General features: G+C 41.8%; 1 protein-coding gene across 1 annotated transcript; it reads right to left on the bottom strand.

Annotated features, from left to right (window-relative positions):
* Nucleotides 1-2,046: 2,046 nt before the first annotated feature.
* Nucleotides 2,047-10,500, bottom strand: slc47a1 (solute carrier family 47 member 1). Its single transcript, XM_076274937.1, has 17 exons — nt 10,297-10,500; nt 9,658-9,759; nt 9,303-9,371; nt 7,094-7,242; nt 6,852-6,894; nt 6,655-6,699; nt 6,113-6,210; nt 5,725-5,822; nt 5,110-5,223; nt 4,832-4,899; nt 4,376-4,484; nt 4,147-4,222; nt 3,959-4,028; nt 3,548-3,680; nt 3,251-3,345; nt 2,909-3,025; nt 2,047-2,358 (listed from the first exon to the last, which is right to left on the bottom strand). The coding sequence occupies exons 1-17, from the start codon at nt 10,465-10,467 to the stop codon at nt 2,047-2,049; spliced, it is 1,869 nt and encodes a 622-aa protein (XP_076131052.1). The 5' UTR covers nt 10,468-10,500.
* Between the last annotated feature and the right edge of the window lie 2,245 nt (nt 10,501-12,745).

The raw sequence follows: 12,745 nt of genomic DNA, 5'->3' as shown, positions 1-12,745 counted from the left end.
GAGCACTCAGGAACTAAACCAAAAGGAATGTGTAAAATCTTGTCAACTTCCAAAACCTCCTATGACCAAAGTAATGTAAATCTGTGTTGTTGCTTTGAAGGAGGGAACTTCCTCAAAGGGAAGTAGTCTTAGTGTTGCTGTCTGTGAACAGATACTGTCAATGAATATTACTGACCCTCTTTATTCACTGGTGTATTTGTATGTTTTATATTTTTGACCTCAAACAACCATGTGGCAAGCATGCTCTTTGTACCACTTTGAAAACAATGCCTTAAAGACAAACCCCCATTAAAGTGAATTAGTTTTATTATTTGATGCGAGCCATTTGTGTTGAATTCTATGATTTTATACAACGTGTCCCAAATGTCAGGGGACTCTGGGTTGGTTCCGCTCCCATCCCAGCTCAAACATGCTCTTGGCCGATCTGGGTCTGATGTGGTAAGAAAAGAGCATTTCAGGTTTAACTTCAGTTTCACAAAGACTCCACTCTCAGTTGAATATCACATGGGAATTCATATTCATTCTCCTCTAAAAAATATATTCTAAATTGTTGTTTTTTTTATTTATTCTAAAAACATGTCAGTTCCTCAGAGGTCTTGTGGATTATTCCGATGGGATAATTGTTCCCACTTGTTTCAGCATCTATTTTGATCATCTCCTCAGAGACAGTGAATCCAATACAGATATACCATAAAACCTATAAACAATACAAGGCATTTGAGATGTCTAATACAGGGTGCTCCCCTCTTCCATGAACTTATAATGTTACATTCATGTTTGAACTATGAACTAAATGATTTAAACTATAGTCTTTCAGTAGATGTCCCAGCATGGTTAAGACGATAGGTAGTTATTCCTTCACTCTGGTCATTGTCATCAAGGTGTAAATACACTAGACAGGGATCTGGTATCAAATGCATATGAGTAAATCAAGTTAGGTAAAGTGAATTATTCAGTGCCATGGGAGTAGTAAACCAGTTGTTGCCAAACAGTGCATCAAAATTATCATTAAATGAAATAAAATATGAAGACGAACAGAGTACCTTCTCAAAACAAACAATATTTTAAGATACCATAATCTGTCTTTTCTAGTCACAACAAGATGATGAAGAATGAAAAAAAGCTTTTTGCTCAATTTCATCTACAATTAATTGGCCTGGATTGACCATAAATGTATTAATCACAAAAGGCAGTTGCTAAAAATGAAAACAAAATATATCAAAATACTTCCTCACCAAATCAATGTTGAATAATGAACAGTAATAACAAGGAAACAAGTCTTTTTACACGTCAGTCCAGCTACACTCACTTCCTCTCTGTTCTGCTGACCCATGTCTGGAGAGAGTGTGCCCAGGTGCTTTATGCTCCTAAAATCCTAAAAGTCTAAGGCTGCGTCTCAAACCGCATACTTCCATCAGCACACCATTACAGTACAAATTTCCCTCACGGGATCAGAAGAGTATATACACTGCTAGTGTGCACTGAGCGCTTACTTTAGTAGTGCCCACTTTTCAATGGTTAATATTGTCCTAATATCTGTACTATATACTTAAACTAAGTATTTGAAGTGTGCAAGTAGGCGGTATGAGACACAGCCTAAGTTTGGGAGCTGTAATACGGTGCACACCTTGGAAGCAAGAGAGGAAAGGAGTTTGTAAAGGTACAGTCCGTGATCCTAATCGAATCCTTTTGGTGAAATTCAATGAATTGTTCCTCACTATCCTCTAGCTGTCCCTTCAGTGTAATATAACTGGTGTTTATACACAGTCCTGCTGCTGTGAATGAGAAACAAACATAGTGGTTCAGACCAAGCCATGTACAAGTGGTGTAATTTGATTGGCTGTTGGGCCCAGCCCAGATATCAACAATCTTTTGCCCCATTGTCATCTAGTTTAAAGTGGAAATACAATAGACAGTCAAGCCCCCTTGAGAATTGTAGTTGTAGCATGTGCATTCTTCACACAGAGGAAGCGGGTGCCCACCGAGGATTGGAGTGGGGTGGTCTTTAGTCAGTTTAATCAGATAGATGATGCTCATCCCTGCCTCTCAGAAGGGAGAAGTGGGATCGGGGAGGATGGTTGGGATAACTGTGCTATTGACCCATTTCAGCGTCCAGTTTGCTGGCTGGCTGTGCAGCAGCTCTGGTGGGTAGCCCAGGTGGACCGCCACCCCCGCGGCTAGAGCCAAAATGGCCACCAGCAGGGTCAGTCCTCGGCGCAGCATTAGCTGTGTGATGGAGAGCTGTGATGGTGGTGTCTGCGTCTCCCCTCCATCCTTTCCGCTCTCTAAGCGGCCCTGGTCCTCTGTGCTGACCGCCGCGTAGCCATTCTCCTTAGGGCAGGTGCTTGCAGTGGCAGCCTGGGGGAATCAAAGACAAAGAAGGAGACTTCATTAGGGTGGCGTGTGTAGTGCTGACTAGCTCTCAGTGTAGCTTAGCAACAGGGATTGTTCCACTGGCCTAATTTGAGCCTCATTCAAGTGTGCACCAAATAGTCAAAAGCTAATCAAAATAATAGTAGTGCTCAAAAAAATTAAGGGAATACTTCAATCATACACTGGATCGGTACTCTGACACTGTTTGGTTCTGAGCACAAGTAAAACTTTTGAGGCGAGCGTTTTATTTTGCAAGAACTGTCAGATATTCTGTGAATGTAATTTGAGAATGGAGAAAAGGGTGGAAGGTTTCAAAAAATTTGTTTTAACAATTGTGGAAAACTGTAAGTGTTCCCTTATTTGAGCAGTATATATGTACAATATATATAATATATATATATATATACATAATGATACTTGTACTATTTATGTTTGAAGTATATATTACATCAAAGGCAGTAAAGCTAGTCTAAAGCGTGTGTGTGTGTGTTTTGACTGGGATAGGATGGACCATCAGGGTTCCTGTTGCCCTCACCGTTGGCCCGGCGTCAGTGCTCTTTTCCGGGCCCTCTGACCCCTCTAGCACCATCGTGTCCACCACAGCGTGTCCCATACACATCACCTTCCCAATCCTCCCAGCACGCTTCTGAGCCTGGGAGAGGGGAAGAGATTGGAGTGTTCGCATGTGAATACCATTGGCAAAGGACCTTTGTAGTTATGACTGGTCTGTGACAAGTGGATTTATTACACCATAAATTATATGATGTATGTTTACAGTTCTATGCATCAGCTGATGGAGCTGTTTCTGAACATTTAACAATGGCCTCCAAAACAAGACAATATCCCCAAGTAGCCATAGCGACGATGGCGTACTCACCTCCTCAGCCACTCTCCTCCAGTCCAGTTTAAAGATGAGGGTGACAAAGAAGCAGGTTTGCAGAATGACACAAATTAAAAGGCCAAGCCACAGACCTTGGGACAGGAAGTTAAGGTTTAGGGGAAGGCAAAAGAAGAAGAAAAATCAACCACTTTATATTAAACATAGGATTACATTATTATGGATTGTCCTTATGGGATATTATGTGAACTTTTGACATGTGAAGATGAAGATGATAAAGGTAATGTGTAACCACGGTCTAACAAAGTTTTTGTGAGAATCAGTCTGCTGAAATACCAAGTATCCTGAGGCCAGCTTCGAACATGAGGTAGATGCCCACTGGCAGCCCAATGCAGTAGTAGCAAATGAGGTTGGACAGGGCAGCAATCTTCTGCTTCCCTGCGCCCACCAGGATCCCAGAGCACACACACTGCAGGTCACAGCACAGTGGAGGAAAGAGAACATGGAGATCAAGTATATGTGCTGTTGAACAGCGGAACAGCGGAATGTCACAGGGCAAATGTAGAACAGGCTTTAAAACAGTGTTTGGATTAAAATGCATGATATGATGCTAAAGATACACATCAGATGCTGAAGATACTTCAGACACCTATTATTTTTGTCCTCTGATGAAATCAATCAATGAGTTAATGGTTTAGTCCAGCTTTCCTACAGTGTATTATTTGTAGTAGAGGGGAAACTACAAACCACAAGTGCATCGAAGAACTGCATGAATATGAACAGCGTCAGATTCGTGGAGACAATCTGTACTATGCTCCTGGGGGGAAATCATAGAGAGAAAGTCAACTTGCAGAGATGTTACTGCCAGTTAACAGCTCTTTTACTAGTTTTCCGTGTGACATTGCCCAGATATTGAAATATTCATGAAAACTCACTCATCAGTGGTGAAGATATAGCCAATGAAAGATTTGGTTGAAGCAAACAAAATGCCCTGAAACACAGCCAGCACTCCTGTTGAATGGGAAATGTGTCTAAATCATTCACTATGATTTAGTTTAATGTATACAGTGATTCAAACACTGAGGGTGGATGGATAGCATAGAGAAGGACAGATAGATGGATGGATGGATGGATGAAAAGAAAGAGAAAGCGAGAAATACTTACCAGAGAGCACTAGACCAACTTTACATGTGTTCAGGGCTCTGGCCTCGTCTCCTGCCCCAAGGGCGTTCCCCACACGCACACATACGGCAGCATGAACTCCCAGAGGAAACTGGAGGCAAGTTATAGGAACGTAGAGTCAGTGTGAAACATCCAGTGTGCATCTGTCCAGCACAACACACCTCAACCTGCCTTAGTACTACTACTATAACAAGCAAAACAACAAAGCAAATCAACAAAGAATTTTAATTCATATCTGGTTTTAGAAATATATGTGCATTATCCTAAATGAATCAACCATATTACAGCCAATCTGCAAAGGACAGAAAATATAGTCTATGAAATATAGTCTATGATTATCTGACATTAGTCTGCTGACCGAGGTTAGTCTGCAGACATTAGTTTGACCGAGGAGCTGCTGGAATGACCCCTGGGGGGCGAACCAGAGAGATCACTTACCATGTATGTTATGGTCCCTAGTTCCAGCAGCACATGCTGGGCTGCCAGGTCCACCTCACCCAGCATACCTAATCACAGGAGAGAGGACATGGGTCAGACAGATTAGGCTCAGTCTCCAAAAACATTACATGGAAGGGAATCCAGAAACTACAAGTGTAAACCCTCCAACATAGTATGTTTTGGTTTTATGTATTTTTTATGATGGGGAGAACAAGATCCACCACAGGCAGACATGCTCTCCCCCCCCCTGTCATACACACACACACACACATGCATACCTGCGAGTATGCCTCCGATCTCATAGATCCACCACTCAAAGCAGGTCATCAGGGCGCTGGGGATGGCCAGCTGCATGAAGGGTCCCCACTCCTGCAGAGATGCAGTGGACCAGCCTACACACAGGGACCAATAGGGACACGCCTTACAGGGGACAGCAAATCTACATGCTCATTCTAATCTGTGATTTCAATCAGTGTGAATTGGAATGAAGTACAGAGTGTGTGTCTGAGACACATAGAGAGAGACTGTGTGTGTGTGTGTGTATGTGTGTGTGTGGTCTTGGGTTGAGAATCACTGAGGCAAACAGAACCCAACCCCTTCAGTGTCGGCGCTCTGCCGCAGAGAGAGGGCAGGGAGGAACAGCGGGACTGTGTTTGTGGAGGATGGTTTCTGTTTCTTTTTCTTCTCCCCTTCCCCTGCACTGGGGCTTTTCACACTCTCTTTACACTAGCGTCATCAGTGCAGTGCCCATTTTCATTCATGTGGTTGATATATTGCAAAGCCAACGATTGCAGCGATTGCATTTGCGTTTCACTGGGTGTGCGCGTATGTTTATGAGTGTTTGTTTAGTGTACATGTGTATATACGAGTGGGTGTGTTTGTCTGTGAGTTACCTCCCCATGTCTTTGTATGGAGCTTCTTCCAACAGATGTAACCAAACAAGAGAAGACACAGGATGATCTGGGACAAACTGGACGCTATAGCAGAACCCCTATAAGTGTGCCGGTGTGTGTGAGAGAGACACAATGACATTATTCACACTCAGTGCACTCTCATGAAAGACTATGAATTCTCATACTACACAAACTACACAATGAATATTGAAATGCATTGAAATAAAGCAATTTCCTCATATACATTACATCACATTACATTTGGCTGATGCATTTTTAGCCAAAGCGACTAACAACATGGTAAACAATCAAGCTTTTTAAATCATATACATCAACAAATAGTTAGAACTTATGGTGGTATTATTAAATTGGTACATAGAACACCTACTGTACTCCCAGGTCCATCCTGTATATGAGGATGTAGTTGATGGCAATGTTGATGACATTGGCAACAGCAGCCGTGTACAACTGGGGCAAAATGATACCCTGGTTGAAGAGAACCCAGTTTTAGTGCCCAGCTATGCTTACACTTACTGTGCTTACTGTTGTAATCATTTAATGGCAGCCATGGCTAAGGGAGCATCTTTAGATCATTGCTTCAGATATTACAGACATGACTCTTTGTTAAAAATATGTAGCGTTGATAAAGCATAATGTGACATGATCAACTGAAAAAGACTCAGGGATAAATACTCGTTTGGAGCCAATTTTTGCAGATACAAAGCACTAGGTGGCACTGTACACAAGCAAATCATTATATCATAAATATCACCTTCAATATGGACAAACACAATTACATCTCTTCCAGTAGAAATGAAGGCAAGTGAGCAATACAAACATGACCCTATCCACATTGGGTACTTTTCTTTAGACTGTCTGGAGGTAATTATACTGTACGACAAAGGTAACTGATGGAGTGTGATACTTCACCTGATTCTGAAGGTAAGACACCTGTAGCTGATGCATGAACAAGGCCTTGGAAAGAGAAGACAAAGACACAGTACAGGAGTGTAAATTAATATTGCAAGAAACCCTATGACACATTTTTAATTTAAGTTTATATGGGGTGTAAGAAGTTTGTTTGGGTATTCTCTTTCATCTGTCTGAATTGTATAGTCGCAACTAACCGGAACAGCAGGCAAGAAGGCCAAGACATACAGTTGTGCTATCCTAGACAGGAAAAACAACAAACATACAACAACAACACAGATGTGAGATTTCTTTTTAACAACATTCATATCTAACGAAGAACATGACAGTTTTTTAAATGTATAAACATTTTTTATACTGATCTAGGCTTGTCATTACACCCTCCAGGGACCTGATGTGCAGTGCTGTGCTTTGGTGGCTGGTGTGAGAGCGCCCTCACCTGGCCACCTCGGGCTCCTGCCACAGGGCCAGCAGGATGGTCTCTGCGTTGATAAGGATGGCCCAGCAGGGCAGGCAGAAGATCAGCAGAATCAGCATGCTACGCTGGAGGATCTCCCCCACTCGCTTCAGGTTTTTACTGCCAAAGGTCTACACACAACAGAAACATAAATACACACATACGTCGGTACCGACAGGACATACATACATACATACATACATACATACATGCATACATACAGGACATAAATACTGTACACACATACTGTACACAAATACAGCCAGACATTAATACAGGAGTCATCCATTGGAGTTCTTATAATGCCTTGTAATTACAGTGCATGCACTGTACTGTTATTCCTAGGCGTCTTGTTCTTCGTCTTATTCCGCTGAGCGTACGCTATTCAACTTGAACCATTTAACTTATAAACTTTGTTCAAACCTTGTAACGTAGGTCTTCAAAAAGACAAGGTTGCTATGTCTTTTCATTTCTAAACTATATTTTGTGAGATATTAATGAAAAACAAGCTTATTTTTCCCATAGTCTTTGCATTGGGCTTTATTACATCATAAAGAGCCAATTAAACTGAGTTGCACCTGTTCCAGCTGCCAACTTATAGGCCCCCTTTCTCTCTGTGTCTCTCTCCATTCAACAACAATATAAGGCACCCTCCATCCAACTTTCTCTTCATACAGCCTCTTCAAACCATTCATCCATCCATTAAACCATGTCAACCTAGCAACCACCACAGCAACCAACATTATTACCAGCATATCAACTACATTAGTTGGCATAGCAAAAACCAAACAGCCAACCAAACAACCACCCTAGCAACAACGTCAACCAACATGATAACCCAGAACCAGCATAGCAACTGCTTTATTTAGCATAGCAACCACCATATGTACCCTAGCAACAGTCTAGCAACAAGGTACCATCTACGAACTTTGTTTTAGACAGCATAGCAAGATAGCAGCACAGAATGTCATTGCCAGGATACCAGAAAGCAGAATAATGGTCGACTTCAGCAATAGCTGCTGAAAATTACAGTGAATAGAATTTTGGATGTTGAAGGCTTGAACCATGAAGGATACATCTACGCTGCCTTCAAATTTCAGCAAAATGAAGGTATCTTAGAAGGCAACATTTCATAAAAATACCATTGTTTGCATTTTCATGCACTGGTAATTCCTTGGAATTGAATTTCCAGTTAATTCAGTTATTTTTGTGTTCCTTCCATGGCAGACCTACCCCCCTCTCTTACCTCTTCCCAACATTCTAACTCATTTGTATGCACCATATTGCTATGTTTTTGACCAATATTCTAATCTATTCCCTTTTAAATTTTAAATATTATGTTGTTTTTGTCGTCTGCCAAATCCCATAACCATAACCATAATAACCATGTAGCATAATGTTATACACCATTTGAAAGCTTGGACTCTTCCATACTTGGCAACCTTTTTCATGTACAATGTGTATAATGCTTTACATTGTCAGATTAATCTTACTATGTCTCAATTAAATTTAATCAAAAATGCCCCCCTCCCCCTCCTCCACCTTTGGTGCTTCCCTACCTTCTAGCTGCAGTGTGTATCCTTAGCAGTAAGTAGATGCAGAATATTGGGTATGGAAATATTCACAGGAATATTCATATTGCTTTATTCAATATTAGTTGTGCAGATGTATTAGTCTAAAAATAGATACTTTTGCGTTCCATATTTTGTGTATTCATATATCAGAACCTCTGACATGCAATACAAATACTCTACAAGAATATGATTCACGAATCTACAAGAATATGATTAATAAGGTCACAATCAGAGGTGATTGTGACCTTATTAATCATCTGAGCATATAATGTGGATAAATGCTTATCTTTATCTTCTTCCTCAACTAACCAAGAGGACAATGACTCCCTTAAGATGGCCAAACCACTCCACATTTACTCTGTCACTGTTGCACCATAGAACAATTATTCTTGTGTGATACATTTACATCATTGGTCATATAAAATATATGAAAGACAGTATTCCTCACCAAAAAGTTGTGCATGAATTATTACTAATACAAAGTAAATTTTGATTGTGATAGCTATGTCACAGTCTCTATTTTCTCTTTCAATGCTCATCATTAGATCCACAAAAATCCCTGTCCTCTATATGAAATGTATTCAGTGAGTGACTGTGTGTAAACTCTGAGCGTGTACCTGGGAGACGAGTGTGTCGCAGGCCAAAGCCAGGCCCATGCCTGTAGCTGCAGTGGCCACATTGATAGTCTAGGGAAGCAATGGAGATCAGAAGATCAGATGAGGCTCAAGTAACTTACAGTGCTGTATAGTTACAGTACATTTACATCTCTAATCTTCTACGAATTGGAAACAAAGTTGAACCAGAATGTGTGCTTCCTGATCATTAAAGTTGAAGCCATGGTGTTAAAGCCAGTTGAGCTACACAAACACAACTTTTCTACTATAATTATAATCTTTTGCAGAAGTGAAATGGAAACAAAAGCAGACACTGATGTGTGTGTGTCCACTTGCAGAGGATCATGGGTATATTCACCGCTGAGGCCAAAGCATATCCAGCCAACTCTGCGTTTCCAAGGTGACCAGTAGCTATTGTGATGACGAAGGGCAGGAGGAAGTTTAGGATGCGAGAGACGAGCTGATGTGGACAGAGAGACAGACAGGGGGTCAAGGAAACAAGAATTCTGTGTTCTAAATTAACCCTAACCATTGGGGAGACAGAATTTATAGAAATGTAAAAAGATTTAAGCAATATTCATTTGTCATTGATCATCATTATTTGTCACTGTGACAATTCATAAGAACATGGTAAAGCAAATGCAATACTGTATTTTGTACTTTTCAGACAAGCTCCTCCTGTATCAACCCGTATACTCTTGTTCAGGGCTCAGACTGACTCCTCCATTCCTCCAGAGTCTCCTGTGTCTTTCACAGGCAGCATTGTAAAAGTGTCCTCCTCTGCTTGCTTTCCCACACTTGCCTGTGTCTCAACCAAACCCCCTGGTGATCAGGCTTGTAACATAAGAGTCCCTGTTTTTGAGGCCATGTGAATGGTATCATAACAGCCCAAGTGTTTGGCCCCCTGTGTAAACGTGCTTGTGTGTGTGCATGTGTGTTAGAGTGTATGTGTTAGTGTGTGTGTGTGTGTGTGTGTGTGTGCTTTTCCAACACTTACCAGAGGCCCTGTCAGGCATAGGACGTGGTAGAGCTCCTCTCTGTAGATCAGGGGCACTAGGCGTCTTAGCCAGCCATAGCGAAACAGTTTCCTGCTGGCTGCCGTTTCCTCGGTAAGCTGCCCGGTGCCCAGCGGCACTCCCGTAGCCTCCGGAATCCCCGCTTTATCCATTCACCCGTGAGACAAGACCAAAAGGAGAGAGGAGAGAGAGAGAGCAACAGAGAGAGAGAAGATGAATAGAGATCGAGAAGGAGTGAGGTAGAGAGAGAGAGAGAGAGAGAAAGAGAAAGAGAGAGAGAGAGAGGTTCTGTGTTGCGATGGGGCACACAGATTCTGCTGTCAATCCATGGCAGAGGCACAAGAACATGCACACGCTCTCCCAGTCACCCCCTAACAATCATACACACACTCCACACTCCCCGTACCCATACCAGCCCCCACACACACACACGCAGAGGAGAAAAAAGTGGGGGGGGGAACTCTGCAGGGTTACTGATTAAGTAACCTGCAGCCACTCCAAAGGAGAAAGGAAGAGGGAGAGAGAGAGAGAGAGTGTGTGTGTGTGTGTGAGAGAGAGAGAGAGAGAGAGAGAGAGAGAGAGAGAGAGAGAGAGAGAGAGAGAGGCCACAATCAAGCCCTCTTAATTCCAGTGGACGTAGCAGCATTCGGTGAGGGAGCCGGGCAGGGAAGGGGTTTTGTGGTCTTAAACGTGGTTAATCTTATCAGGAATTCCTATGTAAACAGCAAAGTCTCGTGCTTTTGTTACATGAGTAATTTGTCATTAGTCTCACATTACATAATACATTTGAAAAAGAAAAGAAAAACAATTTTAGAGAAACAGTGGTGACAGTCAGAGAAGCATTTTTTATGACCTAACCTTTGCCTGTATAAGGGGCATTGCCTTTCACCTGTGCCAGAGTTACGCAAGTCTACTTCATTCTACTTCTAATGTTTAATTTTTTTAACAAGGTCACTTTTCCATTTGAAAAATTCTGTTTGTCCATTCTTGTTTCGATCTGTCTGTTTATTTGACTCATATTGATTTTGCTCACATTGCCGAAGCCTCCACCCTAACACAGCACCCGTTCCTACTAAACATGACAAAAAAAAACTCAGCTTGCTACTGACAGCTTTGCATTATCACTGAGGCCTTACAAATGAAGTGATGTCATGGGGTTCATTAAAGCCACATGGATGATAACAATCTCCACAGTAACGCCATCACAGTTATCTGCTCGTTCCATCTCAGAAAGCTGCTTACTAGAACTACCTCATGTGTCATGTATTGCACATCGCACTCAACCTTTGACCAGTTTCTCTCTGCGTTATCCCTAGTCACCCTATCCTCTCTTGCACAACATATTGATGTTGAACGTGCAAGATAGGGTCCAACACGGCACCAGATTTGGCACTGAGCTGTGAATGTCTCCTCTTGGGTTCGTCTCCGCTGACACTGGTGCACAATTCTGTGCAATTCTCACAGTAATTCTTCCATTGCTGTGAGCATTTTGAAAATTTTTGAATAGAATATGATTTATCACTATATGATGTCCTCTTTTACAACTCTCCAGTGGGTGACAGAGGTCTCTGGACTTTACACCTGTGAACCTTATCGGAGGGGGGGGGGGGGGGGCGGTCGATGCACAATCGACAGAGGGAGAGCAACAGAAACGACTATCAGAGAGGGGATGAGGAGGAAGAGAAGATAGCAAAAGAGGAAATACAGAGAGATACTCGGCAGAGAGAACAAATAAGATGAGGGTATGCAATGATCTGTTGAGGAAAGGAAATCCTCTTTACAGTATATTGTTCTACGTATTGGGTAACCTACCTACATCTATGTCCCCGTGCTTTTGCTACATGTGTGCTTTATGTGTTTCAATGATTAACACCCTTGGCTTTGTGCTTTTTTTATCTTCTTTTCGCAGTCATGACACATTGATCAGATTTCTTAGAAAGAGGGGTGGTGCGCACATCCAAAAAAGTGATCCACAGGTGCTAGACAATTGTATCAGATATAAGAGAAAGGTTGGTCTGCACACTGTTTTTTGCTCCAGAAGTAAATTTATTTACTTAAAAAGACAACATTTCAATCACTTCGGACCTTCATCAGGTATTGAGAACAAAGGGTGAGGCGGCTTATATTACATGACCCCAAAAAGGGGCACCTGCCTAAACAACAGGGCGTACCCAAATAGGGGCACCTGCCTAAACAACAGGGCGTACCCAAATAGGGGCACCTGCCTAAACAACAGGGCGTACCCAAAAAGTGACAAATGGCATAACATGCACCCGAAGGCACTGGCTTACATGCATTGCATAAAACCACAAGAATAAATAACAAATAAAAAAATATATAACTGTATGTATCAAAATAGGCAATCAAAGAAAAGTTTTTAGATCAAGATACATCGATACATTTTTCATATACAAGCAGAGAACAAAATGT

The sequence above is a fragment of the Alosa pseudoharengus genome, unplaced genomic scaffold (assembly GCF_046254945.1).
Source record: "Alosa pseudoharengus isolate Yale_2024_CS ecotype anadromous, Long Island Sound unplaced genomic scaffold, YU_APseudo_1.1 YU_APseudo_1.1_scf_8, whole genome shotgun sequence".
NCBI lineage: Eukaryota > Metazoa > Chordata > Actinopteri > Clupeiformes > Clupeidae > Alosa > Alosa pseudoharengus.
The sequence above is the reverse complement of the archived record's forward strand: the minus strand, read 5'-3'. Positions and strand labels throughout refer to the sequence as shown.

Coding starts and splice junctions, on each gene's coding strand:
- slc47a1 (XM_076274937.1), bottom strand. CDS start 10,467: ATGGATAAAGCGGGGATTCCGGAGGCTACGGGAGTGCCGCTGGGCACC. Junction 4,029..4,146: donor TATATCTTCACCACTGATGA/GTGAGTTTTCAT, acceptor ATTTCCCCCCAG/GAGCATAGTACAGATTGTCT. Junction 2,359..2,908: donor GCACTGACGCCGGGCCAACG/GTGAGGGCAACA, acceptor TGATTCCCCCAG/GCTGCCACTGCAAGCACCTG.